The sequence below is a fragment of the Oryzias latipes genome, chromosome 10 (genome assembly GCF_053564925.1).
Source record: "Oryzias latipes strain Hd-rR chromosome 10, Olatipes_Hd-rR_3.1".
In the NCBI taxonomy this organism is placed as follows: Eukaryota; Metazoa; Chordata; class Actinopteri; order Beloniformes; family Adrianichthyidae; genus Oryzias; species Oryzias latipes.
In genome coordinates, this window is record NC_136246.1 from 29759150 (window position 1) to 29782869 (window position 23720).

Consider the following 23720-nt stretch of genomic DNA (forward strand, 5'->3'; position numbering starts at 1 on the left):
CGCGAGAAGAAAAAAAAAGCTTATGTAAAATTGGGTCATGTGACCTCAGGCGAGCGCTCTGATTGGCTAAAAGTTTGAAAAAATGGTTACAAAACAATCCCACATGTAATAGTGTCGGTGACGGGCCAAGGGGCAGGACTCTGGTGCCCGACTGACCTGCATGCGGGATTCCGATAAACAATGACGGGACAGAGCTGCATGCAGGCTTGCAGCCCCGCACTTCACCTGCCAGGGGGTCAAATTATATAAATTAGTTTCCTAAGAAATATGTCAGGTATATAATATGAATTATTCAATCACTGTGTGTGGTGTGACCTACAAAAATATAAATGTGACCTATCCAGTCATTTTAACGTTAAAACCTATAGATATAACCTATACGTTTTTGTTACGATATTGCTGCAAGAACACAACATATTATTTTTATTTTTTCAGGTAGGTTTTACTCCTTTAATTTTTAAAAGTGTTTTTTTAAGAGGCCACTCAATGCTGATCTATGAATCGAATAGTTTAGAGGAACAAATGTTTAGAGCAGTGGGCAAAACATTAAATAACTAAAATAAATAATTTCCTTTCTATTAAGCTTGTCAAAACTTGATCAAGATATAAAAAACGATAAATCCAATTACCTTACAAATACATACAAAAAACTCTTTATAAAACAACAATAATTAATAAAATAAAGGCAAAAAAATAAGGATAGAGGATGAGTAATATTCCAGAATTACAAAAAGCCTTTTTAATAGTTTGTCTTTACACGTACGTGCATATGAATTAAGACATAAATACAAATAAGAAAGTTGAGCACAATTAATAAAAAATCAACTTAAAATGGTAAAATTGTTGCACAAATAATTTAACATTAAAAAACAAACAAACACCTAATTCAAGTGGAAAGCCATCTGTAAATGATTCAAATTGAGAGAATAAAGACCATATCCAATAAAAATGTGCGATCTTGCGGCATTTTTCTGCTCACATGTGCATTTCTGATTAATTCTTTATTCAAGTTGCTGTGAATCAGGAGCAGATGAATGCAGTTTGAAAAAGATAGTAGTGTGATGTCACAAATACAACGGGCAAGCCACAAGCTCCCTTCTCTGCTTCATTCTGATGCATCCACTTGCAGACAAATAGTTCCGCGTACGTCTTTGTTTCCCTCGTCTCAGCCGGAAAGCAGATGAAAACTGTACGGCTGGATAACTCGGATATTTGCCGCCATTTTTGCTGCACCGCTAATGCAAGGTTGGGGGTGTGAGGGGCTGTAAGCTGGCGGAAGAGCATGTAAACGGATACCTCTCAGCAGCAGGGAAGGGGGTGAGGTTGCTCCACGCCAGCAGTCCCACCCACAACACAGAATCAAATTTCGCATTAACTACTACCGCTATGCAGTAACTATGTGCTATAGAAATCAACATTTTGTTGTTGTTGTTTTTTTTTTAGTTAAAAACGTCATTATCATCATCAAAAGACCACTGGGAGTGCTCTTAAAATAGATCAAAGGATGATCAAAGTGGGACTTGAAGTGATGAAATAAAGGAAAGGCTGGTTTCTTATAAGAACAGCTTTTTTGCTCCTGATCGTAAATGTGTTTAACAATATGATAATATGCCATTATACTATTTTAGACATCTCCTCTTGTTTAGGGGAAATACACAGAGTTGAGTAAACTTTTAGGACAGCTCATTTGTTGAGGCTAGGAAATTGGTGTTCTCATGTGCAATGAGACAACCGTAAAATATGAGGGTCATCCAAGGCAGAATCAACAATGCTGTGCTTATGTGGTGGAAAACCTGCAGGAAACCTAAAGCCACTCAGCTCTGACACAGATTTTACATCAGAACTGAGGGGCGTAGGTGCAAAGATCATTTCCCGGTGTGTCAGACGGCACAATAAAAGCAGGAAGCATTGCAAAACACTGAGTTATCAAAGCACGACACCGTCACAGAGTAAAGCTGGTTTTATAACAGCTTGAATAACCAGTCGAGGAAAATGAAAGGTGAGCAGAAACCTTAATTTGTGACTACTTTAATATTTTCAGAAATAATTAAGGCTACACCTACTTGATTTGATCAAAATGTTGACTTTCAGGTGAGCAAACGGACTGCTTAGACCTCTTTTCCTTCCTTTACATGAAGGTAACTCACACCGTAAACATGATCTCTGGCCAACCTGGCATTCAAAGCTCATCGCTACCATTTCAAGTAGGATGAAGACAAGTTATGTAAAGGTGATGGGATTGCCCCTGAACTGGGTCTAACACGGTACCTTTGACCCGGCCTGAAACTGCAGACTCCAAATAAAAGCTGCTCACTCGGGCCAGTCTGAGTGTGTGAGGATTACAGGTCACAGTGTGTCAGTGTCCACCGCGGGAGTAGCTGTAACTGGTAATATAGGTCGTCCGGTCTAGCCCGTGAACTCAATCCCACAGGCAGACGCAGGACTCCAACTGACATGCAGCTGCACACGGGAGCAGACTGACACACATGAGGATGCAGACGGACTGACATATATGTCAACGAGGACGCAGTGTTACGTAATCAAATAAGAAAGCACAGGCTCACTGTCAGACTCATGTCTGCACAGCTCGAAGGGTACCTTGGAGTCAGGGCTGCTACCTGCTAACACGCTGAAGTCTGAAAGGTGGAAGGAAACATTTATGGAGAACGATCAGTGGCTTAGTGATTGAAATGTCTGAAAATACATGAAATCCCTGTAAAACTATGAACTGGAATCTTCTATTCTACACAGAAAGACAAGCAGTGCCATTTTTACTCTTTAACCCTTGTGCTATCCTAGGCACTTTAGCATTGGGAGTTGGGTCATCTAGACCCACTAGACAGTGCTCTGAACCTTTTCTCTTCAATGATTTGTGATCTTCACTGGTGTCCATGGATTACATGAAATCTTTCCACCTTTATCCACCTTTGTCATGGTAGGGAGAACACGTAGATGTAAGGGAGGGGTCATCTAAGAAAGCACAAGGGTTAATTCTTTTTTAAAGTCTAAATATTGTTTTACAGATGGTTCAGACAATAAATAAACTAAAAAAATGTGACAAAATAAAAGCTCAATTTTACTATACGACCAAGTATAAAATGGATAGGTAGAATGAAAAATATATGATGCAAATATAAAGTATGTTAAACTATGAGGTAGTAGGGGGAAATGCTCTTATTGGGTCTTTTTTTTTAACCTTTATTGTATTTGAAATAAATGTCTAAAATCAAAGAAAAGCATGGAGGATAAAACGTACAAGAAAATATCTGTTGTTTATTTTTTCCATTTTCAATTATGATTTTTTTTATAACCAATTTTGCATTTGCATTTTTAAAAGGGGATGTATATTGACTGACCAAAGAATGATTTTCAGCTATTATATATTTTTTACCTAAAGTTAGGTGTTTATTTATCACTTTTTGAATCAACTATTGTCTCTGCTGGAATAACAATTTCCCCAAAACCAGAAATTTCAAAATAAGTCACTTGTTTCTTCTTCTGATACAGTCTAAAGGCCTGAAACTCCACTCATGTTGTCAGTATTTAATATAAATTAAATAATCTGTTTGATTTCAAACAATCCTTTGTTGCTTTTACCTTTCTCAATTTAGAGAAATTTTCTAAAAAAGATTGTACCTAAAATCAGAAATATAAATTGATTGGGAAAAGCTTTTTCTGATTCTCTCTTTTTGAAGGAAACATTAAAACTAGTTTTTACTTGCTGCTTGTTTTTAGACAACAGTTAGGCAAACTTTCTGTAAAAAAATGAAACGTCATCGTTTGAGGCTCAAGATCATCACAGAGCTCTTCCATTTGGAAAACAAATTCTTAATTTGTAGACACATCAGGAAACTCAACAAACTTTTTAGTCATTCATGTTACACTGGTTGATCAAATTACCAAGTTAGAGGTCTATAGAATTTCTTCGGTTCTTTTTACCATCTATTTAAACGACCTTGATAGAGGTATCATTGATAAACTGCACCTATATGCTGATGATACCATCTTGTACACTTCAGCACTTTCAATTTAGCTTGCCACATCATAGCTCCAATCAGCTTTTAATCAGCGGCAGAACACCTTTTATCATTTAAAACTGGTTTTAAACTCTAACAAGACTAAATATATTCTGTTCTCGAAAAGCAAACCAAACTCCAAAACCTGCCCCCAATTACTACAAAAGGACATTAATTGAACTGGTAACAGAATAAAAATACCTTGGTATTTTCATTGATGACTGTCTAACTTTTAAACCACATGTTCAGAAATGGGCTAACAGGCTGAAACTAAAATTAAGGTTTTATTTTAGAATCAAATCATGTTTATCATTTGAAGCCTGTAAGAAGGAAGCGAATTTATATAATCCCACCCCGTTATACCGTAACCATTTTACTATATGATTTATCAATATCCGGTTCCTAGCTTTTATCAGACAGAATTAAGAATCATAAAGTATCAATAAAGCACATGACAAAGATGAATTACTTAATTGTAATGTAAAAATAACTATTTTAGAAATCAACATGGCAAATGCAGATCAGTTGTCTAGAATATATGCAGATTATGTTACTTATAAAAGTCATTCATATGCTAAAAAAAAATACTATATCTGTAAAATAGACAAAACACAGTTTCAGAGATTTTCATAGCAAAATTTCATCAAGTACCAAAAGTTAAAAACGTGCAAAATTATGTTACATTAGGAAAGATTTTTGAATCAATTAATCAATTTTTGGAGCAAGTGAAGTAATATCATTAAAAGTCAATCAATTTAACCATTTTCAATAATTGATTAATCATTTATGTTACAATTTTTTTGTATTTTTTATTTTTTTATAATAAAGTAATGCTGTAAGGGAAAATAAAAAAGGGTCCATAGTCTGTCGGTTGTCCAAGGTTGGCATTTCTTCTTCTGCTGATTGTCAGCCGTTCTTCTGGGTACAAATTGAGTTTATAGTTCTTTTCGATGTTATGTCTGCAGACATTAGATTCTGAGTTTCCTTTAAGCATAGCTTAAAAAAATCACAAAATCGTTCATGTTAACATTCTTAATTTTTATGTTGTAGGCCATATAAATATACGGTTGATTTAAAGGAATCACAAGCTTCTACTGTTGGGATACCTGACGATCATGTTTAAAATCAACGCGAAACAAACAAGAAAATAATTGGATTAGGAGTTTAATACAAAGACAGGAACACAAAAACACTTTTGGAATGAATCAAGTTCATAGAAGAATCTGCATCATCAGAGGAGGATGAGGGGCACGTACAACGACGAATTTCTATATAATGACCCGAATTCCCAACAGATCAGGGAGAGTCTCACAGATTAGGTCTTGAAGGTTCATCAATCTTGGATCTTCAAAATGCTCCTCTTCTCCAGATCATTCATCTCTTTCAGGATTAGAGCCACGTTGTAACGGAGCTCATGGAATTTAGTTACCGGCACCTGAAGGAGAACACGAGGAAGATTCAGCATCACTTTGACTTACATGCTGATAAAACTCTAACTAAATGTAACTTAACGAAAGAAAATTATCACCTAAACAATAAGAACTTTCTCACATCAAGTCAAATCAAGACGCTTTAGACTGAACTCCTAATATACAGTTTGACAAAAAGGTATTTGTTAGTAGGATTCTGTAAGTCGTTCTACTATAAAAGATGAGTTTGCTCCAGTGGTGGGCAGTCAGGGCCTTCAAGGCCTTCTCTGAAGGCCTAAAAAATATCTGAAACATGTGCTAATTATATTTTGTCCATGCATACTCATTAAATATTCCAAATGGTCTGTCCATTCCCTTTTATTGTGTTTATGATGGTATTGCTGCTTCCAGACAGACAGACGTATTTTCACATTGAAACATTTAACCAATCGCATTTCAGCTGTCCTTTGTTACCCGAGCAGGGTCAGAGCTAAAGATAAATTGTGTCTCTAACGAACAATATTGTTAAAATGCTCCCCAATGTTGTTCGTCATAGACATGATTTAACTGTGAGAGACAAAACGTAAAAATAATCCAAGAATCACATTTTAAAAGAATTTATTTGTATTTTGGTGGAAGAAAAAAAGTGTTTATCTCCTAAAAAGAAGCAATAATGCTGTCTCTCCTTCTATCCTCCCTTTGTCATTTTTATCAATGACACTTGTTTGAACTGACATGTATAAAAGACACCTGTCCACACGCTTAAACAGTCACTGTTTGGTATAAACGCCAATGGCCATGCATGAAAGGGGAGAATGCATCACTGTGAAACATGGAGGTGGAAGCATCATGCTTTGGGGCTGCTTTTCTTAAAATCCAGGGCACTAGATAGTCCGGCATTATGTCGTTTTTTAGTAGTTAGGGATTAGGGAAATACGGGTGGGAATTCTGACATATAGCATTAAAACTTTAGTGGGATTTCTTCTTTTCTCTTTTTTTGTTTCCTTTTACTTCCCACTTGTTTTGGACAATGCTGCTCCCATGTGAGCACCTTCAGTAACTGCATGCTGGTTTGGTCCACTCTCAAAAGTGCAGTGTAAAAAGCAAATTTAAAACTAAAAAAATTTTCATTTTTAGCAATTAACCCCCAATCTAAACGAGTCTGTTGGATTAATTCAATTCAATTTTATTTATATAGCCCAATATTACAACAATAGTAGTCTCAATGGGCTTTATACCGGTAATTGTAAAATAAACATGAAATCAAAAAGAACACAAAGTCATAAAATTCAATAGGCTAAACTAAGATAAAGTGGGCATCCCTATCCTTAAACCCTCCTTACCTCCATATGATTATCCTCAAATTGAAGCTTCCTTTGAAACTCTTCTTCACATCTACACTGATGTGTTTTTATTTTCATGGTTTTTGAACAGTTCAGACTGAACCTCGTTTGTTTTCCTTTAAACACTGCTCACATCCTTTATTAATATAATCTCATTTGGGGAAAAAAACTGTTGCCTTTTGTTTGTTTCTTTGACAAGTGAATATCGATGAAGCCCGGATAAAATCCAGGTTTTGGTTAACGACTATATAAAGCAAAAAGCCTCAGTAAAACAATCTGCTGTTTAAGCACCAAAACCAGAAAAACACGGTTCTGGCACAGAGGTGAAATAATCAGAACGAAAGTAGAGCAGTCTGTGCAAAGGTCAGGACAATTCAGGTGCCCTCCATGCCTCTTATGCTCTGCAGACCCGTTATTGATTAAATTTGTCACGCTCCACTGGCAGCGCCCTCGCCTCACCTGCACAGCGGATGTTATTGCCGCTAATCTCCCAAACGGCAGTAATCTTATTGTGTTATCACGACAGAAGGTCCATCCGCTGTAGGTGAGCTCGCTTGTGCCACTGTCCACATTTAGTTTGAAGGCATTTGATGCTGAGGCTGCTTTTACCAAACTGAGTGAATCGTAATGGGGAAAATGGCATTGTCTGGAAGGGTCAGAATAAAAGCAAACACAAACTTTATCATCTTGTAAGTTTTAAACCAAATGAATTTGCTATCCAATTCGTAGCCAATCTTTGTGGCAGATGTGCATAAAAGAAGGTTTTTATATTGGAGCTGAGAAATGACTTAGTCACTAAATGTAAAATTTTCCATCCATCCATTATTTTCTTCCACTTATCCGGGTCGCGGGGGCAGCAGTCTAATCAAAGATGCCCAGACGTCCCTCGCCAGGGCCACTTCCTCTAGCTCCTCTGGGGGGACCCCCGAGATATTCCCAGGCCAGCCGAGAGACGTAGAGTCGAGAGTCCTCCGCCCAGTGGGACATGCCCGGAACAACTCCCCAAGGAGGCGTCCAGGAGGCATCAGAACCAGATGCCCAGACCACCTCAACTGGCTCCTCTCAATAAGGAGGAGAAGCGGTTCTACTACGAGCTCTTACCGGATGGCTGAGCTTCTCACCCTATCTCTAAGGCAGGAAGCTCATTTCAGCCGCTTGTATTCGGGACCTCGTTCTTTCGGTCCTGACCCAGAGCTCATGACCATAGGTGAGCATTGGAACGAATACCGACCGGTAAATTGAGAGTTTTCCTTTCTGGCTCAGCTCTCCACCACAACAGATTGGAACAGCGACCCCATAACGGCGGACGCCGACCAATCCGTGTGTCAGAAACCTCTAAAGGCTTAAACTCTTCCACCGGGGGCAGGATCCACCCCCCCACAGAGGACAAACCCCGATTCTCTATTCAAGAGATGAAGATATGTAAGATTATAAACAACTATTTACTTTTAAAAATGTTTACACTGGACAGATATGATGGGATAAAAACAAAGTGAAATAAATAGTAATTTTTTATACTTTTCATTTTTCATTTTTAAGGTGGGGATTTTTATATTTACTATTACTAAGTAATAGTAAATGACTTTTATCTGCTTCTGTTTGACCCAAAAAACTGAAAATATTTTCAAGTAAAGGGTTAGATCTTGTTTGAAGGTGTAGATCAGACCACTTAGTAGTTTGCAGCTAAACATCAATGCAGGACTGATACACCATATAGGAAAGAAAAATCTAAAATGGGTTTTCTTAGAATGTTTTTTTTCTACGGTTGTTTGCTTTTTTTTCCCAGTTGATCCATACTCTGATATTTTTTTTCTTTTATCAAACAAATATCAGCTTGTAATCTGAAGGTATTTTTTGTTGTGGGTATCACAGCTGTGAGAATGAACGAAAATATAACGTTTTGTAGTTTTCGAACACCATTTTTAGCAACAAATCCAATTAGTTTGTGTCCCAAACTAATTTTTCCGCATTACTTTTGATTACCTTTTTACTGACCTTGACACAAACCAGGAAGACACAGATTTCTTCTAAATAAAAAAATCACATTTATTGTGACGATTGTTTTTTATTTAAGGTCCTGGATCTGTTCAAATCTGTTTAAGGAAAAGATGGAGTCTGGCGCCCCCTGCTGGGTTGTACTTCCTATCATTTTGTCCAAAAGAAATAAATAATTCTTCAAAACCATTTTTGTTGGTTGAATGCTGTAACCCTTGTGCTATCCTAAGCACTTTAACATTGGGAGTTGGGTCATCTATACCCACTAGACAGTGCTCTGAACCTTTTTTCTTCAATGATTTGTGACCTTCACTGGTGTCCATGGATTACATGAAATCTTTCCACCTTTATCCACCTTTGTCATGGTAGGGAGAACATGTGAATGTTAGGGTGGGGTCATCTAAGATAGCACAAGGGATAAAGCATCGTTTTCCTGTTTCTCTTTCTTTATTATAGTATCTTCTGCCATTTTTTGGCGCTTAACTCCTTCTACAATTTTTCAGCTATTTCAACCATTCAACTATTCAAATGTTCAGCTCTCAGCTTTTTCCAGCTATGATTTTTGGTCCTTCAAATCCTTGAACTTTTCAAGATATTCCAGGATTTGCGGGATTTTTGCCTCCACTGAAATACATGGGGAATCCTTGGTGCATAAGCTCGCTGGTTCAATACCCGGCGCTGGCATTTTTCACAAAAAATGTCTTTTTTGTTATTGAGCTGTTTTCTCTTTATTTATAGTCAACTTTGATCATTTCTTTATTTTATTTTTTTTTCCAATTATTAACCTTTAAGTTTCATTTTCATCCAGCAATATAGCATTCAACCTTGCCTTTTCTTCTGAAAATGCAGCTCCTTCTAGTTTTTTATACAATTCAAATGCTAAATGACAGCAGTGAGGAGGTGAAGGTGTCAATCAATACATGACAGTCAGAGGACTAAACGAATTGCTAGGTTTTTTTTGTGTTTTTTTTGTTTTTGTTTGTTTCATCATAGTCAGTTAGTTTCAGACAAAAGCGCTCCCAGTTCTAACTGAGTGACATTTTCAGGTAGTCAGGTCTGCTGCTGTTCAGCGCAGTCTAAAAACAGATCTAACCCAGTAAAGGTGTCAAACCTTTCTCCAGTTCCTCAGTGTTGAAAACCAAGTCTACAGGGCCATAGTGTGAGGATGCACTCCACGAAACCATAATATAGAATATAGGCTCAACAAAGACAACTGCGTCCTTTGGTGCATTTGGCACAACATCCACAGAAATGGACAATTATATTATTTCTGTCACAAAACATATATACTGGAAAAATGTCACAGAAATAACATATTTGGTTAATTTGTTTGTCTTGCAAGCCAGGAATTTTACATTTCCTAAAGTAGCGTCTTCTTTCTACTAATTTAAATGCAGGATGTAAAACATTAAAGCACCAAAGAGAGTCAAGAATTTCAGTTAAATAACAGTTAAAGCTTTAGATGCTTATCGGATACAGTCGTGCATTTCAAACATCTGTTATGTCAACATTTTAGGGAACACTGAAGGCATTAGACAATTTGGAGTGAGACTGCAACCTGGAAAAGACTCGGTACCTCAAAGCGGTGAAACTTCCCGTCAGACAGTTTCATCTGCATTAGAACTGAAGGCTGCAGGGCTCGGGCTAAAGAGCTGAGGAAACGGGAAAATACGGCTTCATTAACTAATTTTTCCCATTTTAAGAATTTTTCCCTTATTTCTAGGGGCACTTTTTTGCAGTTTGGCTACCTTGTAGAAATGGCGACATCCACTCTCCATTTAAACTCGTCCACTGTGGGAAGATGAGGATCCTTCTGCAGAGAAGCTGCCTCCAGAGCTGCTCGACTGCAAACACAAAGAGCAGTGCAGCATAACACCTTTATCATACAGTTTTTTATTTTTATTTAAAGGTCTCTGAGAAAAGATTTAACAACACCCGATGTCAACAAGTCGGGCTATAAACTCAACATACCGGCTCCCAAAAACCACACTGCAGAAATCTGTGATGAAGTCTTCAGGTATCCTGACGATAAAGCACCAAAGAGATTTTGACAAAAAGGAGCAGGTTTAAAATGATAAATATAAATGGTGGAAGTTTCATTAAAAAAAGTCTTTACCTCAGCTCTCTTAGATCTTCTTTGAAGGCCTGAAAGACAAATTAAGCAAAGATTTTTTAACAATTCTTCCATATATATAAACGTATCCCCGGCCTGCCATATCTGGCACAGTAAGATAATTCTTATGTGATCCAACACAGAAGCCCTGAAGTTGATTCTAGTATCTATTACACTATCAAAAGTCATTAAACTGCTTTTTTTCCCCATGTTATTATTAGTTTAACAGACATTCAGTTTATTAAGGTTATCTGCAAATATAGGTCAGACTTTATTTTTACTTTAAACACATTTTTACAATATATTTCAGCATTGACAACTTGCTGGATGTCCCACAATGCACCTGAGTTCAGAGCAAATATTTTGATCTTAACGACTGTCTGACACTTGATTTGTCCAAAAGAAACTTTGCACTAAAAATGTCTCAATTAGCCCAACAGAAGGGATTCAAAGGTGTAATTTTCAGATTTGATTATCATTTTCAATCTACAGCATGGACGGGTCATCAGTGTGTTGCTGGGCCACAAACGCACACACACACACTTACTTGAAATAAAAGATTTTTAGTGCCTAAAGAAAACCCACACATGCACAAGGAGAACATGCAAACTCCACAAACAAAAGCCCCAGCTGGGATTTGAACCAGGGCCTTCTGACTATAAGACAAGAGCACTAACCACTACATCACCCTGCTGCCCAGACATTTGTCTGGTCTTTTAGTAAACATTAAACATACATATAAACCAGAATGAGCTACTCATTCGTGTATTTAAGCAGCATCTCACCTCCTGTTTGAGTAATGCTGCAGGGATGCGAGTGGCTTCGGAGAGCACTCTGTGCATCCCTGCTATGATGTGGCTGAGCCTCTCTTGTGGGATGACCGTAGTCTCTGCTATCGACCTCATGGCCTCTCTGCAGTCCTTGCCCTCCAGGGCGCTGACCACAGCTGGACAAAAAGAAAATAATTCCATTCTTAAAAAACCTAAAAACACAAACTATGTCAAAAATGTCATGCCATTATTAAAATTGTCAACAAAAAGTCATTTGTAATAACAATTGCAAACTAATTTCCGGTACCTATAGGCAGGACATTTACTTCTCTAAATACACAGATGTTTAAATATTTTAGTAGATAATGGGGATAGAAACAAATGTATAACATAAAGAATAATGAGGTATTATATTTAACATAAAAAGTACTTAATTTAGGGGACTGTAGGACACAAATAAAGTACAGTTTGAGATACAGATATTTAAAAAAAATAATGTAGCAGTCATAATAATAATAGAAAATAAAAAAGTATTTTGTATTTCATGAAGTCAAAACTACTTTTGGTGGAGAATTTGATGAGAATATAGATTTTTAATAATATGCTGCATGTATATGTATATATAAAATGCTAGGAAAAAATTAAGACATGCAAACCTATCATTATATGTTTAATAAATGTTTTAATGTTTTCCCAAACAAGAATTTTTACCTTTCAGTAGCTTTCTAAACAAATCTTGATCCACATCCTTTAGACTTCTTGACATTGACTCGATTTCCGGAGGTGCCCTTCCTCCAAGAAAGCCTAAATCTTTAACGTGTCCAGAGGACATTCTGAACGTGCAGCAATATTAATCAAAATAGAAGGAAAAAACATAAAAACGAGAGAGGCTTCTGTTTATGTGACAACTTCCGCCTTCGTGCCACGTGACATATTCTTTGCTCTAAAATCTCGCGAGAACAGGTTGTGACGTGGTCAGTATAGAAAGGATTTGCAAATGGAGATGGCGGAGGTTACTCTTTAATCACACAAAGGTGGGTGTTCTGCTCCATTAGTTTCTTGGCATATCTTACACTGAATTTTTGTCGATTCAACGTGTTCAAAATAGCAAAATATTTTGTTAAGTTCCCTGTTATTGCTTTCATTGGGCGTAATTTGGAATGTTAGCTAAAAGCTAGCGGGACTAGCTTGTGTTGACATGAGGAGCTTAGGGTATTGTTAGCTTGTTGTTAACACGATGATTACCACATATTCAATTTACCTTTTTAAGAAAAATGATCTGCGTTAGTGTGGGAGCACAGTTGGTCATATAATGTTTGCATAGGTTTTTTTTTTTTAACTAATTACGTGACTTGGTTACATCCATCAAATCCCGTTTTGCCAACGGGTCTCCATGACCACAATTGGTAATTCTGACATTTTAGAATTATAACTTGGAGTAATATGATCATAAATGTATGATTTTTAGTTAATTCCTTAATGAAATGTTATCAGTGTCACTTTTTTCTGTTTTGAGATTTTGTAGTAGAAGTTTATGGCTTAAAATGTTCGCTTTTATTTATCTAAATGAGACAGATTTGATCTTAATGACTCAATTAGATGTATTCGTAACAAAAAAGGACTGGGAAAAAAGTGAGTTAAAAAAATTCACATGGATAAAGACTTGGTAAATAGCAGAATTACATTTTGGATTCCTAATTATTGCTGTTAACCCTTCAAACTTTATGGAGTCTTTCAAATAAAGGTGAGATTCAAAGGCTGTAATAACTCACTTCCTTTGGACCTCCACCACATCATTTCCCTTCCGTGGTTCTAATCCGAGCTCTTATCTGTTTTCAGCTTTCCTGGTCAGTCTAGACGGAATAAATGTCCCACCAGATGCTTTAAACTGTTAATGTAGTTTACCTTGCACTCTGTCCACATTTTAAGTGTGTTCTATTCGGTTTTTTACCTTTGATTTACTTGTATTGTAACCTTGTTGTAAAAGAAATGTGCCTTTTATTTTAAGAAGATGCATCATTTATCACTAATATTTACAAAAACACGGATGGCAGCCATTTAGCAACAGCATCATACGGTAATTGTAGGCCACAGAAGCCACTAAAGGCTACTTTTTCTGTGTCTGCACCATAACTGAGGTGAATGTGCAAAAAGTTCTGAATTAAAAACTGAAATCAAACAGTTTAAATGTCTCCTAACTGGTTTATAGAGCTGCAAAATAAGTTATTTTTGTTTTTTTATACTGCATGAAGAAAAATGACTGGCTTTAAGCATCTGACCAAGGACAGTGTGTGTACAAACAAACAAGTAAAACAAGAATTTATGTTAATTCCATTCGCATTTTAGTTTCACGACACTACATGAACATTATTAGAACATTCACTGTATGGTCACATGTCACATTTCCACACATTGTTCAGGAATGATGGACTGATTAATCTTTGCTGCATCACGTCTTTTGTCGTCCACCATCATGATAGCACTTGGTCATTTGTACGTTTATAGGAAAATAAACCTACCACGTCTCAATCCAATTGGTATTTTCCAACATCGATATAATCAATTTATGTAATTTTGAAACCTTTTTTTTAATGATATAGGTCAAATCGATACGATCAACAAAATATATTCCTTCTTTTCTTTTCTAAAAGGTTGTTGTTTTTATCTGACAATCTCACTAACAATTCCTTACCAGTGTTTCAAAACTACTTTAAAAATACAAACCTGAGATACATAGATTTGTTTTGTGTGTGAAAGTTTACTTGAGTATATGTAGCCTTTTTGCAAATGTTCTTTATTCATGTTGGTTCAAATCTGAGAAGTTTGCATGCTTTCTATTTGCCTTTGCTCACTCTTTCTCTTGTATTTCAGGTATTCCAGCTCCATCCAGCCATGTCTGAATCTCTGTACGAGAAGTTTCTGGCTCCGGAGGAGCCCTTTCCTCTGCTCTCTCAGAGAGCCAACCTCAGTGATGTGGGAACCTTCGATGTCAGCGATTTCAACTGTCAGTTGTCTTCTTGCCACAGAACGGATCCATTACATCGTTTTCACAGCAACAGGCAAGTAAACGTGTTAGTTTTTGTGTTTGGAATCTCATGTGTGATGTAAACTTTCTGTCAGGGTGAGTCTTAGTTAGGTGTCATTTTAGGATTTTTACCAGTAACAGAAAGTCATCATTTTGCCTAAATTATGTTAAATAAAAAAAATTATTTTAACAATTTTCAAAGACATTTCATGGCTACAATATATTCATGTGGATTATATACTTAATTTTTAAACAATTTATACATTTCTTGCTGCATTGCTGTAAATATCCAGACCTCTGTACAGAAAGGGCTCAATTAAATATAGAAAAGGGCTTATTTCCATCAAATGGGAGTTAAATGAAACGGCTTAGGGCTGCGCAGAGAAATAAGAAATAAGTTTACAGGTGTGTTAGTGTTTTTGGAGCCATTCAGCACAGTAATGAATCAAATGATGACTCGTCTGTTCTAATACAACAAGCAGCAGAAGTAGGGAATAAACATAAATCTAATTTAAAATACAAGCTAACACATTTATCCCCTTTCCTAGTGGCAACAAAAATAACTTTCAATGTTTGCATTGAGAGTTGATGGAACCAACCATTAAAAGGGTCCGTTTCTCACTGCAGAACTGCACTTAAATGTTAAATTTTGCAGATTTTTTTATGTAAATATGAAACCACTGATTCCCTTTCTCCTGTTGGTGCTTTCACTTGAGGTGTTGCCAGCTTCTTCTACAAGAGTTAAATTTTCCCCTGAATATCCTTTACTGTGGTAGAGCTCCACCTGTGATCACATGGTCTAAAACACTATTTATGCAACCTTTTTATATGCAAACTCTGAGCTGTGTACCATTGGACACCGCATTGGACTCAAACGAGTCCAAATAAGGCGGGAATGGAAAAAACAACGGAAGCTCAACTCCCGTAAAACATTTTCCGATCATTTTTTAGGTTTTCCTTGATTCTGCATTGATAATATTAAAGTAAATTTTAGGTGACATTTTCTGATTGTATTCATACATTTGTTCGAACATTTATATCTTTATTTTTTATGTTATCTTTTATTTTAACAATATCACATGAAAACATTATTCCCAGTCTGGCATAAAAAAGTAGCTTAGATAATAAGAATAATGTTAAGAATAAGTAAGCGAAAAATACATAGTTTAATAATAAATGTCCTCACAGAAATGCTCAGGTCAATATAAACATGGAATGTGTTTTGAATAAGGATTTTTTTTTTTCTTTCAGTCTCTAGATGTCATTGTTACTTCCCTCTTCAGGGAGAAAATATGTAACATAAAGAAAAAACGGCTAACGGGGTGGGATTAAAGTCGGTCACACAGCCGTAAATTAGAGGAAACTAACCAACAAAACACCAAGGGTGGAATAAATGATGGTATGGCTTAAACTCTCAGGTTTTAATGCGAAACACAAAGTTACTCAAAATGTAAACAAAGACCAAAAGATGAAGTTTCACAAAAGGACTAAACCAGAATCAAACTAAGAGGGAAAGCAGAGGCTTTCACAGGCTAAGGCCAGGCAGACGGCAGGGGAAGGCTGAAGAAAGAAATTCCTCTCAGGAATGCAGCCACCACTGAAGCAGAGGATTCTGGGAGCTTCTAAAGCAGAGGTGGGCACTGAGGGCCGCATTCCTGCATGTTTTCCAGCATACCCTGCTCTGGCACGTTCTAATTGGCTGGACAAACCTGAACCAGGTAATCAGCCATGAGTAGGGCAAGACTATCTGGAAATCATGCAGACACACCGGCCCTCGAGGCCTGGAATTGCCCACCCCTGTTCTAAAGTGTCCCTCCCAGACAGGCGAATGGAAGTAGCCTCAATCAGCTGCAGGATCTGCAACTCAAACACACACAAACACAACAAGCAGACACGACCAGGGGTCGTAGCAGTCGTCGGTTCTATGTTCATACATGTCCAGAATTGACTGTAAAGGGCCGTCTGTCTGTTGTGTGCAGGTGGAACCTCACCTCCTGCGGGACCAGTGTAGCCAGCTCGGAGTGCAGCGAGGAGCTCTTCTCCTCCGTTTCTGTGGGCGATCAGGACGACTGTTACTCTCTGCTGGATGACCAGGAGCTCACGTCGCTGGACTTGTTCCCTGAAGGCAGCGTTTGCAGCGACGTCTCTTCCTCCATCAGCACCTACTGGGACTGGTCTGACAGCGAATTTGAGTGGCAGGTGATTCATCTGCTGTTTTTGCTCCTAAATTTTTTAAATATTTTATAATACAAGTTTTAAATTTCCCAGCAATATCCTGACTTGTTTTTTTGATTTTTTTTTTTTTGGTCACAGCTGCCAGGAAGTGACATCGCCAGCGGCAGCGATGTCCTGTCCGACATCATCCCGAGTGTGCCGAGTTCACCCTGTTTGTTTTCCAAAAGGAAGCCGAAGCCCCACCCCCACCGCAACCTGGACGAGCTGCCGTGGAGCGCCATGAGTAATGACGAGCAGGTAAACGTACCGCCTGCAGACGCCCCGCAGAATCACTGCCTTTAGGCCACTCGGGGGTTCAAACCTCTGCGACTGCCGTCACAGGTGGAGTACATCGAGTACCTGAGTCGGAAGGTCAGCACGGAGATGGGCCTGAGGGAACAGCTGGACATCATCAAGATCATCGATCCGTGCGCTCAGATCTCTCCCACCGACAGTGAGTTCATCATCGAGCTCAACTGTCTGACCGACGAGAAGCTCAAACAGGTGAGCAGAAACACAAACACTTCCACCACATCTGATTCTCTTTTACTGTGAACCCTTTTAAAGTTTTTTTACTACTTTACAATTAGTTCTAATAATTTACTTCTTCATTCTGGCAATTTTGGATATTTTTAACTACAACCTCAGCTTCCTTTCTTTTTAAGGAGTCATTTTTTATTACACAATAATTTCAAAATGAACTATACAAAAAAACAATACCAAATAGTAAAGGTTGTCTTTGTTTTACTTTAACAATTGAGAACAAATTGTTTTTATGTTTTATAGCAAAGTTAAAAAGTGTAAGGATAAAATAAAAACCTACCCCCCCCCCCCCCCCCCAAAAAAAAATCTGAAGCAAGATCAAAACAATGCAAAAATGTATGTTTGTCTTTAGCTCCATGTTTTACATCTACATGGACAGATATGCAACAATTTTGCATTTTTTTCCACTTAATTAACAGTTCATACAAAACAGCAGAAATCCTACACGCAAAATGCTTCACTTTTAGTAAGGATTTTCATCTTTTTGTGTTCTTTTAACACTAATGATTTAAGATTAAAAATAAAACGCCTTTGTAGTATAAAAGTAAAGGTTGGAGTCTGTTTTTATGAAAAAAAACGTCATAAAGCTTCATAAAGATCTTTTACTGTGCCTTAATCTCACCAATTTAAATGTAAATACCTTAAAATGAGGTTTTTGACATCAATTACTAGGTTAGATGAGGGCCGGGCGAAATGGCCTAAAAATAAAATCTCAGATTTTAATTATTTTTTTATTAGATTTCCGATTCCGACAAAATGCATGTATAAGTGTGTGTGTGTGCGCGCGTGCGTGAGTGTGTGGTGTGTGCTAGCATGTCACTTTTATCTTTGCCTGTAAACCTTATTTAACTTATGTTCAATAAAGTTTTTTATACAAACGATTTAAACTGTAATACATGAAACGACCAATAGAAGGCGCTGTGAGCAGATTAAAAAGTACTTGATTTAATGATGGAGGATTTTAGACACATCTGCATCCCTCACAGCTTTCAGCAATAGAACAGAGATGGTAAATCTTGATGAAATGCTGCGTTCTCATCGTCTGTGTCCCTCGCGCTGCGTTCAGGTGCGTAACTACATCCGGGAGCACGGCCCCAGGCAGCGGGCCAGCAGCACCAGAGAGGGCTGGAAGAGGAGCAGCCACAGCAGCGCCAGCACAGGGGGGGTCAGCGCAGTCAGCAGCAGCAACGCCAGCATGGTCAGCTCCGCCAGCTCCTCCACCGGCTCCACCGCCTCCAACTCTGTGGCAGGTGAGATGCGGCTGAGCAGACCCTCGGACTTATGGGAAAATAAGGGAGTGGCCGATCTTTGCTCAGATTATGGGTTTCCTCGCAAACCTCTGCAGCTGAAATGCTTTGTTCCTCTAGTTGATCTAACATACCTTCTGTTGTGAGGAGTTTCTTCACTAATGGTTGTATTTTTGTGTGATGTAACGCTTCAGGTGGTCCGGCCTCGGCCTGCAGTGGGGGCAGTGCCGCTAACATCAGCAGAGCTCACAGTGACGGAAACCTGTCCAGCGCCGCAGAGCGAATACGAGATTCCAAAGTAAGAGCGTGGACAGACTTGACCCCTGTGCTTTCTCTCAGCTTTTTGCCAAAATATTGAACCGAAGTGAAAGAAAAGAATTAAACTTCCCGTTACTCCATGTGAAGCTGATGATTCCTTTGCAGTTAGAAAAGTGTAAATATGCACAAAAAAATCACAAATGTATCAAGCTGTGCTATACATATATCGCAAAGGTTGGGGAAAATTCCAATAAATGTTAACCCGTAAATGTGCTAATCCCTTCATGCATTCGACCAATCGGATGGACTACTTTTTTTGTTAGATGCTGACGAGGGTCATTTGGAGTATACTTTAAGTTATGTTGACTCTTATTTAAATTCAACTGTTGCGGTGAAATGGAAACGATGTATCTAGTTCTTTTGCTCTTTGTTCATGTATCGCAAGTTATATCGTTATTGCAATATTGATCATTAATATAGCACATTCTGAGTTTTTCCTCGTATCCTATTATAAGGTCATACCTAAAAAAAAAAATCTTATATTTCAAAGACGTAAATGTTTTTAGTATATTTCTAACGTAATCAAGTGAATTATGCTTATTAATGCATGTAGGGAGTAAATCCTGATCAGAGGATTTCCTTGAAGTGTATTCTATCTTTCAAAATCTTTTTTAAAGATTGAAAAGCACCTGGAAATTCTTGAAAATACTTTTACACCTGTTAATAAATTAAATAAAATTGGGTCATTTCAAATCTGTTAAGTTTGCAGAGCTTATTGGTAGGAGAACCTGATGTAATTTAGGGGTGAACAAAAAGATGTTATGACCTTAAGAGACTAAATTGGCCTCAACTATCAACAGTTTATCTTTTTATAAAATATATTTATCTTCTATAAATATCCAAATATCAGTTTTTATCTGTTTTTAATTCATATTCAGGTTAAGAAAGATATTTTAAAAAGACTGGAAAGGATTTTAAATACATACAAATGCAACAACACAGAATTTAAACTCAAGTTGAACCAAATAAGGTTCTAATGAAAACATTTTTATAATCTTAAGAAAAAATTGATTGTGTAAATAAGTCATAGAAAGCAATATATATGGATATATCAACACTTGAAAAAATTGAATGCTAAGCTTACATTTCCCTTATTTTATTTTTCTTCAAAAAATGTCTTTACTAAGAAAAAATATTTGTCTTCTGCTGCTTTTATCTCTCGAGTTTTGTTATAATATTAATAATATATTTTAGGTTTGAATTCATGAATGACAAAATAAGTAATTTAATTAAACAAAAAAAACAAATTGAAATTTTGAAGAGTTTAAAATATGCTTTAATTTACCGGAATAAAGGTTTAAAGCTCTTAAAGCTAACAACTATCAACATGAGACCAAGTTTAACTGTTTAACAAGACTTTTTGCTTTTCGTGTTCTGATTCAAAGTGAGTAATCCTGTGACTCTAATAATAACTTGCAGGTTTTCTCCTCCCCTCCTTTCAGAAACGCTCAAAGCAGCGCAAACTTCAGCAGAAAGCTCTGCGCAAGCGGCAGCTGAAGGAGCAGCGGCAGGCGCGCAAGGAGCGCCTGAGCGGACTCTTCCTGAACGAGGAGGTGCTGTCGCTGCGGGTGACGGAGGAGGACGATCACGCCGACGTCCTGGACATACTGATGTGACAGCAGTGAATCAGTCAGTGCTCCCTCTGCGCCCGCTCCCCCTTCCCCGCCGCCGCCCTCAGCCAGCCCTGCTTCCAGCAGCCTGTAGCCTCGCTTCACGTGCTGATTTGTTTTGTGCGACACACAAGTGCTTTTAGTCCCACTTAAACGTCTGCTGTTTGTCATGATGCTTAAATGCTGCTATCGCCCTAAAATAGGAAACTCTCCATACTGTAAAAACTAGAAAGAAAAAGAAAAAAGCAACGCTCTTGATAAAACCATCACCTGCAGAAGGACAGACCAGGCAAAGGCATCGGAACCCTTTCCTTTAAGGCTTGAAACGACAGCTGATCGGGATTCAGGCGCTTTATACTTCAGATACTCGGACGAATGAGCTGGCGGACATTCGGAGCTCTGGCTGGTCTGTCTTTCCATCCGCTGAATGTCGTGGCTCCATTTCATCGAGGCCTGGGGGGAGCACTGAAACCAACTGCTGGTGTGATCCAGCAACGCATCACCACAAGTGTGATCCTGTCGCTAGAACCCAGCTATGATGTAAATAGCTGATAGATACTCCAATTACTGTTTGCTTTCAACTTGATGGAACAGGTTTATATTTGAGGGTTTTATTTTTTCCCTGTTTGTGCTAAACTGATTCAGGATTGTAAGCAGCTTAAAGCCTAAAATCATTTCCTGAATATTTTCATTCTTTTTCTTTTGTGTCACTGAAGTTTTCTTTGTGAGCACTCCTACTTAAATGAATTGATTCCTGTCAGCATTATTAAAAGTCTTATTAGTTTTTCAGAGGTGGTTGTAGCTGTAAGCTTCAGTTTAGTCTATTAATGAGGTGACGAGATGACACAACGTATACCGTAGGTGTAGTTTTTTTCTTTTTATTTTAGTTTATTTACTGGTTTTTAAAAACTGTTCTAGCCGCTTCAATCGACCACTGCAGTTGCTGACCTAAATCGTCTATTATATATGTGCTGTTGTGTGTATAAAGCTAACTATATTGTAAAAAAAAACACAGCTTTATCCTTTCTCTAGCAATGAACTACTCATTTCTATTTTGACAATGGATCATTTTTGAAGAAAAAAAAACAATGAAATCATGTGTGATGAAACATTAGTGCAACTAAGATAACAAACTTAAAAGCAGTTAACAACTGAGACGTGTGTCAGTGATGCTGTCCTACAACTAAACACTGTAGAGAGGAGACTTGGACCATCCGCAGACCAGTTTCTGTGTAATATTATCCATAAACCACTGTTGATGCTTGTTGTTGAACGCCAGCGTTGGCCGGGAATCCAACCGGCTGTTCTGAGAATCTGTAAACTTGACAAATAAACTAAGTTGTACTCTATTGTGTTCGTGCTTTATGTTGGAACTTAATCTAATAATTACAACAAACATAACTGAATAAAAACCTTTGAAATTAAACACTGCCTGCAATAATGTAGGTGTGAAGGTTAGATGTGATCTAAAAAGGCTTCCTTAACAGACAAATCTCTTACAATAGTACTTTTAATTCAAAAGTGACTGAAATTGCTTTCAAACAGATTTAAAATGTTAAAATAAATGGAAGTCAATCCCAACAAAAAAATTTAGATCTTAAATGAATGCGGTTCTGACTTCAGACTGCAGGGGGCAGCATCGCGCTCTTAAGGCAAAACAAAGAAGATATGCGGAAATGACGTATTATTTACACCTAAATGCGCAGCCTCTGAAAATGCAAGAATACTGATGCATTCCAGTGTTTTTCGCGTTTATTTAACTAAACTTGGTCACAATTATCGATGGGTTCTAACGGACTTTTGGGAAACGAGCCTGAGTCGATAGATTACTCTGTTCATGAAGCCTGGAACGAGGCAACCAACGTCTACCTGCTGGTTATCCTGGTCAGCTTGTGCCTGCTCATGTACGCCAGAAAGTGAGTACGGTTTCCCTTATGTCAGCCGCGGAGACTTACGAAACAAACGGTCTAAAATAACAATGAAAAATAATAAAAGTTGATGATCGTGTGATGTAACTAATTGTTTACTCTCTGAGCAGAAACAAGAGGAAGATCATGCGCATCTTCTCTCTGCCTCCCACCGTCGGTACCAGCCCGGAGCCAAACTTCTACGACAGCCTGCAGAAGGTCCGTCTGCGGCAGCAGCTGGAGATGTACTCTCTGGGTGAGCATGGCAGTAAAAAATGGACAACACGAACTATTTAGGACTCCTTGGTCAAATAAAGGTTATGTAGAATGAACAGGAGCTGTGATGCATTTAAATGTTCATTTAAAAAATTGGAAAGTCGAAATACCCTCTGTTCACATTTCTTTTAGCTCGCGCGGATGCTTTCTAATAAACTTATGAACCAGACTATAACCCTTTTACCTCTATAACTGAGATTAATTTTACAGCAGTAGTGTCAGAAAGACGATTATTGTGAAAACGGAAGTGTTAATTGAGCCACTTCTTACGTGTTTTTCCAAGAATTTCTCTGGAGGACACTTAAACATGTGTAGGATCACATTTCTTTTAGCTCTCAGATACTTAAGACCCACAGTTTGTAATATATTTTTTAAACAAGAATAAAGATCTGGATATGATATCACAGCTTTTTAGCTGATTTTTGGTAATTTTCTCACATATTTTCATTTAAAAAACAAAATAAATCTGATATTTTCCTATCCCTTGAATCATTTGACAGTGAAGGAAATTGCATTATTTAATGGTTCATTAATAGCTCATTTTCCCCATAAAATACCAACATCTGTCTTTTCCTCCCTCCTCCAGCCAGGAAGTTTGAGCAGCAGCAGACGGACAGCGTGCAGCTCTCCATGGAATGAGTGCCCTGTTTTGTCCAAACATCTGTTCATTTAATCACTTCCTGTGCGGTTGCAAGGACTTGGATGGCTGTCAACATGTGTTAAGACACCGTTCCCGTCCTCCCTGTGAATTTTTGGGAGGACATTTGCTTTTTGTTGGGATCCGCCAAACAGTTAAGACGAAACACTAGAGACTCTCCTAGTGATTGAAGCAGAGCGTTTGTCTTTATAAATGATTATTATTCAAAAATAAATAAAAGCACAGAAGCCAAAACGTTTCCTTTGTAGTACTTTACTTGTTGGGGGATCACCTGAG

At 37.8% G+C, this 23720-nt stretch overlaps 3 protein-coding genes across 3 annotated transcripts; 2 read left to right on the forward strand and 1 right to left on the reverse strand.

Annotated features, from left to right (window-relative positions):
* Positions 1-5164: 5164 nt before the first annotated feature.
* commd5 (COMM domain containing 5) lies at positions 5165-12598 on the reverse strand. The gene is made up of 7 exons (XM_004073555.4): positions 12358-12598; positions 11662-11822; positions 10880-10908; positions 10735-10785; positions 10512-10607; positions 10340-10415; positions 5165-5451 (listed from the first exon to the last, which is right to left on the reverse strand). The coding sequence occupies exons 1-7, from the start codon at positions 12476-12478 to the stop codon at positions 5350-5352; spliced, it is 636 nt and encodes a 211-aa protein (XP_004073603.1). The 5' UTR covers positions 12479-12598; the 3' UTR covers positions 5165-5349.
* On the forward strand, positions 12576-21952 carry fam199x (family with sequence similarity 199, X-linked). The gene is made up of 8 exons (XM_004073556.5): positions 12576-12680; positions 14518-14705; positions 16651-16870; positions 16985-17143; positions 17228-17389; positions 18495-18678; positions 18870-18973; positions 20436-21952. Exons 2-8 carry the CDS (start codon positions 14539-14541, stop codon positions 20607-20609), a joined length of 1170 nt encoding a protein of 389 aa, XP_004073604.1. The 5' UTR covers positions 12576-12680; positions 14518-14538; the 3' UTR covers positions 20610-21952.
* Positions 21953-22258: 306 nt separating this feature from the next.
* Positions 22259-23678, forward strand: smim19 (small integral membrane protein 19). The gene is made up of 3 exons (XM_004073557.4): positions 22259-22519; positions 22642-22766; positions 23373-23678. Exons 1-3 carry the CDS (start codon positions 22386-22388, stop codon positions 23423-23425), a joined length of 312 nt encoding a protein of 103 aa, XP_004073605.1. The 5' UTR covers positions 22259-22385; the 3' UTR covers positions 23426-23678.
* The last annotated feature ends 42 nt before the right edge of the window (positions 23679-23720 follow it).

Excerpts from the sequence above, each read along its gene's own strand:
- commd5 (XM_004073555.4), bottom strand. The coding sequence starts at position 12,478 with ATGTCCTCTGGACACGTTAAAGATTTAGGCTTTCTTGGAGGAAGGGCA. Across the intron at positions 10,416-10,511 it reads GATGTCGCCATTTCTACAAG|CTCTTTAGCCCGAGCCCTGC; the intron begins GTAGCCAAACTG and ends CCGTTTCCTCAG. Across the intron at positions 5,452-10,339 it reads GGAAGTTTCACCGCTTTGAG|GTGCCGGTAACTAAATTCCA; the intron begins GTACCGAGTCTT and ends GTTCTCCTTCAG.
- fam199x (XM_004073556.5), top strand. The coding sequence starts at position 14,539 with ATGTCTGAATCTCTGTACGAGAAGTTTCTGGCTCCGGAGGAGCCCTTT. Across the intron at positions 17,390-18,494 it reads CCGACGAGAAGCTCAAACAG|GTGCGTAACTACATCCGGGA; the intron begins GTGAGCAGAAAC and ends CGCTGCGTTCAG. Across the intron at positions 18,974-20,435 it reads AGCGAATACGAGATTCCAAA|AAACGCTCAAAGCAGCGCAA; the intron begins GTAAGAGCGTGG and ends CCCTCCTTTCAG.
- smim19 (XM_004073557.4), top strand. The coding sequence starts at position 22,386 with ATGGGTTCTAACGGACTTTTGGGAAACGAGCCTGAGTCGATAGATTAC. Across the intron at positions 22,520-22,641 it reads CTGCTCATGTACGCCAGAAA|AAACAAGAGGAAGATCATGC; the intron begins GTGAGTACGGTT and ends CTCTCTGAGCAG. Across the intron at positions 22,767-23,372 it reads GCTGGAGATGTACTCTCTGG|CCAGGAAGTTTGAGCAGCAG; the intron begins GTGAGCATGGCA and ends TCCCTCCTCCAG.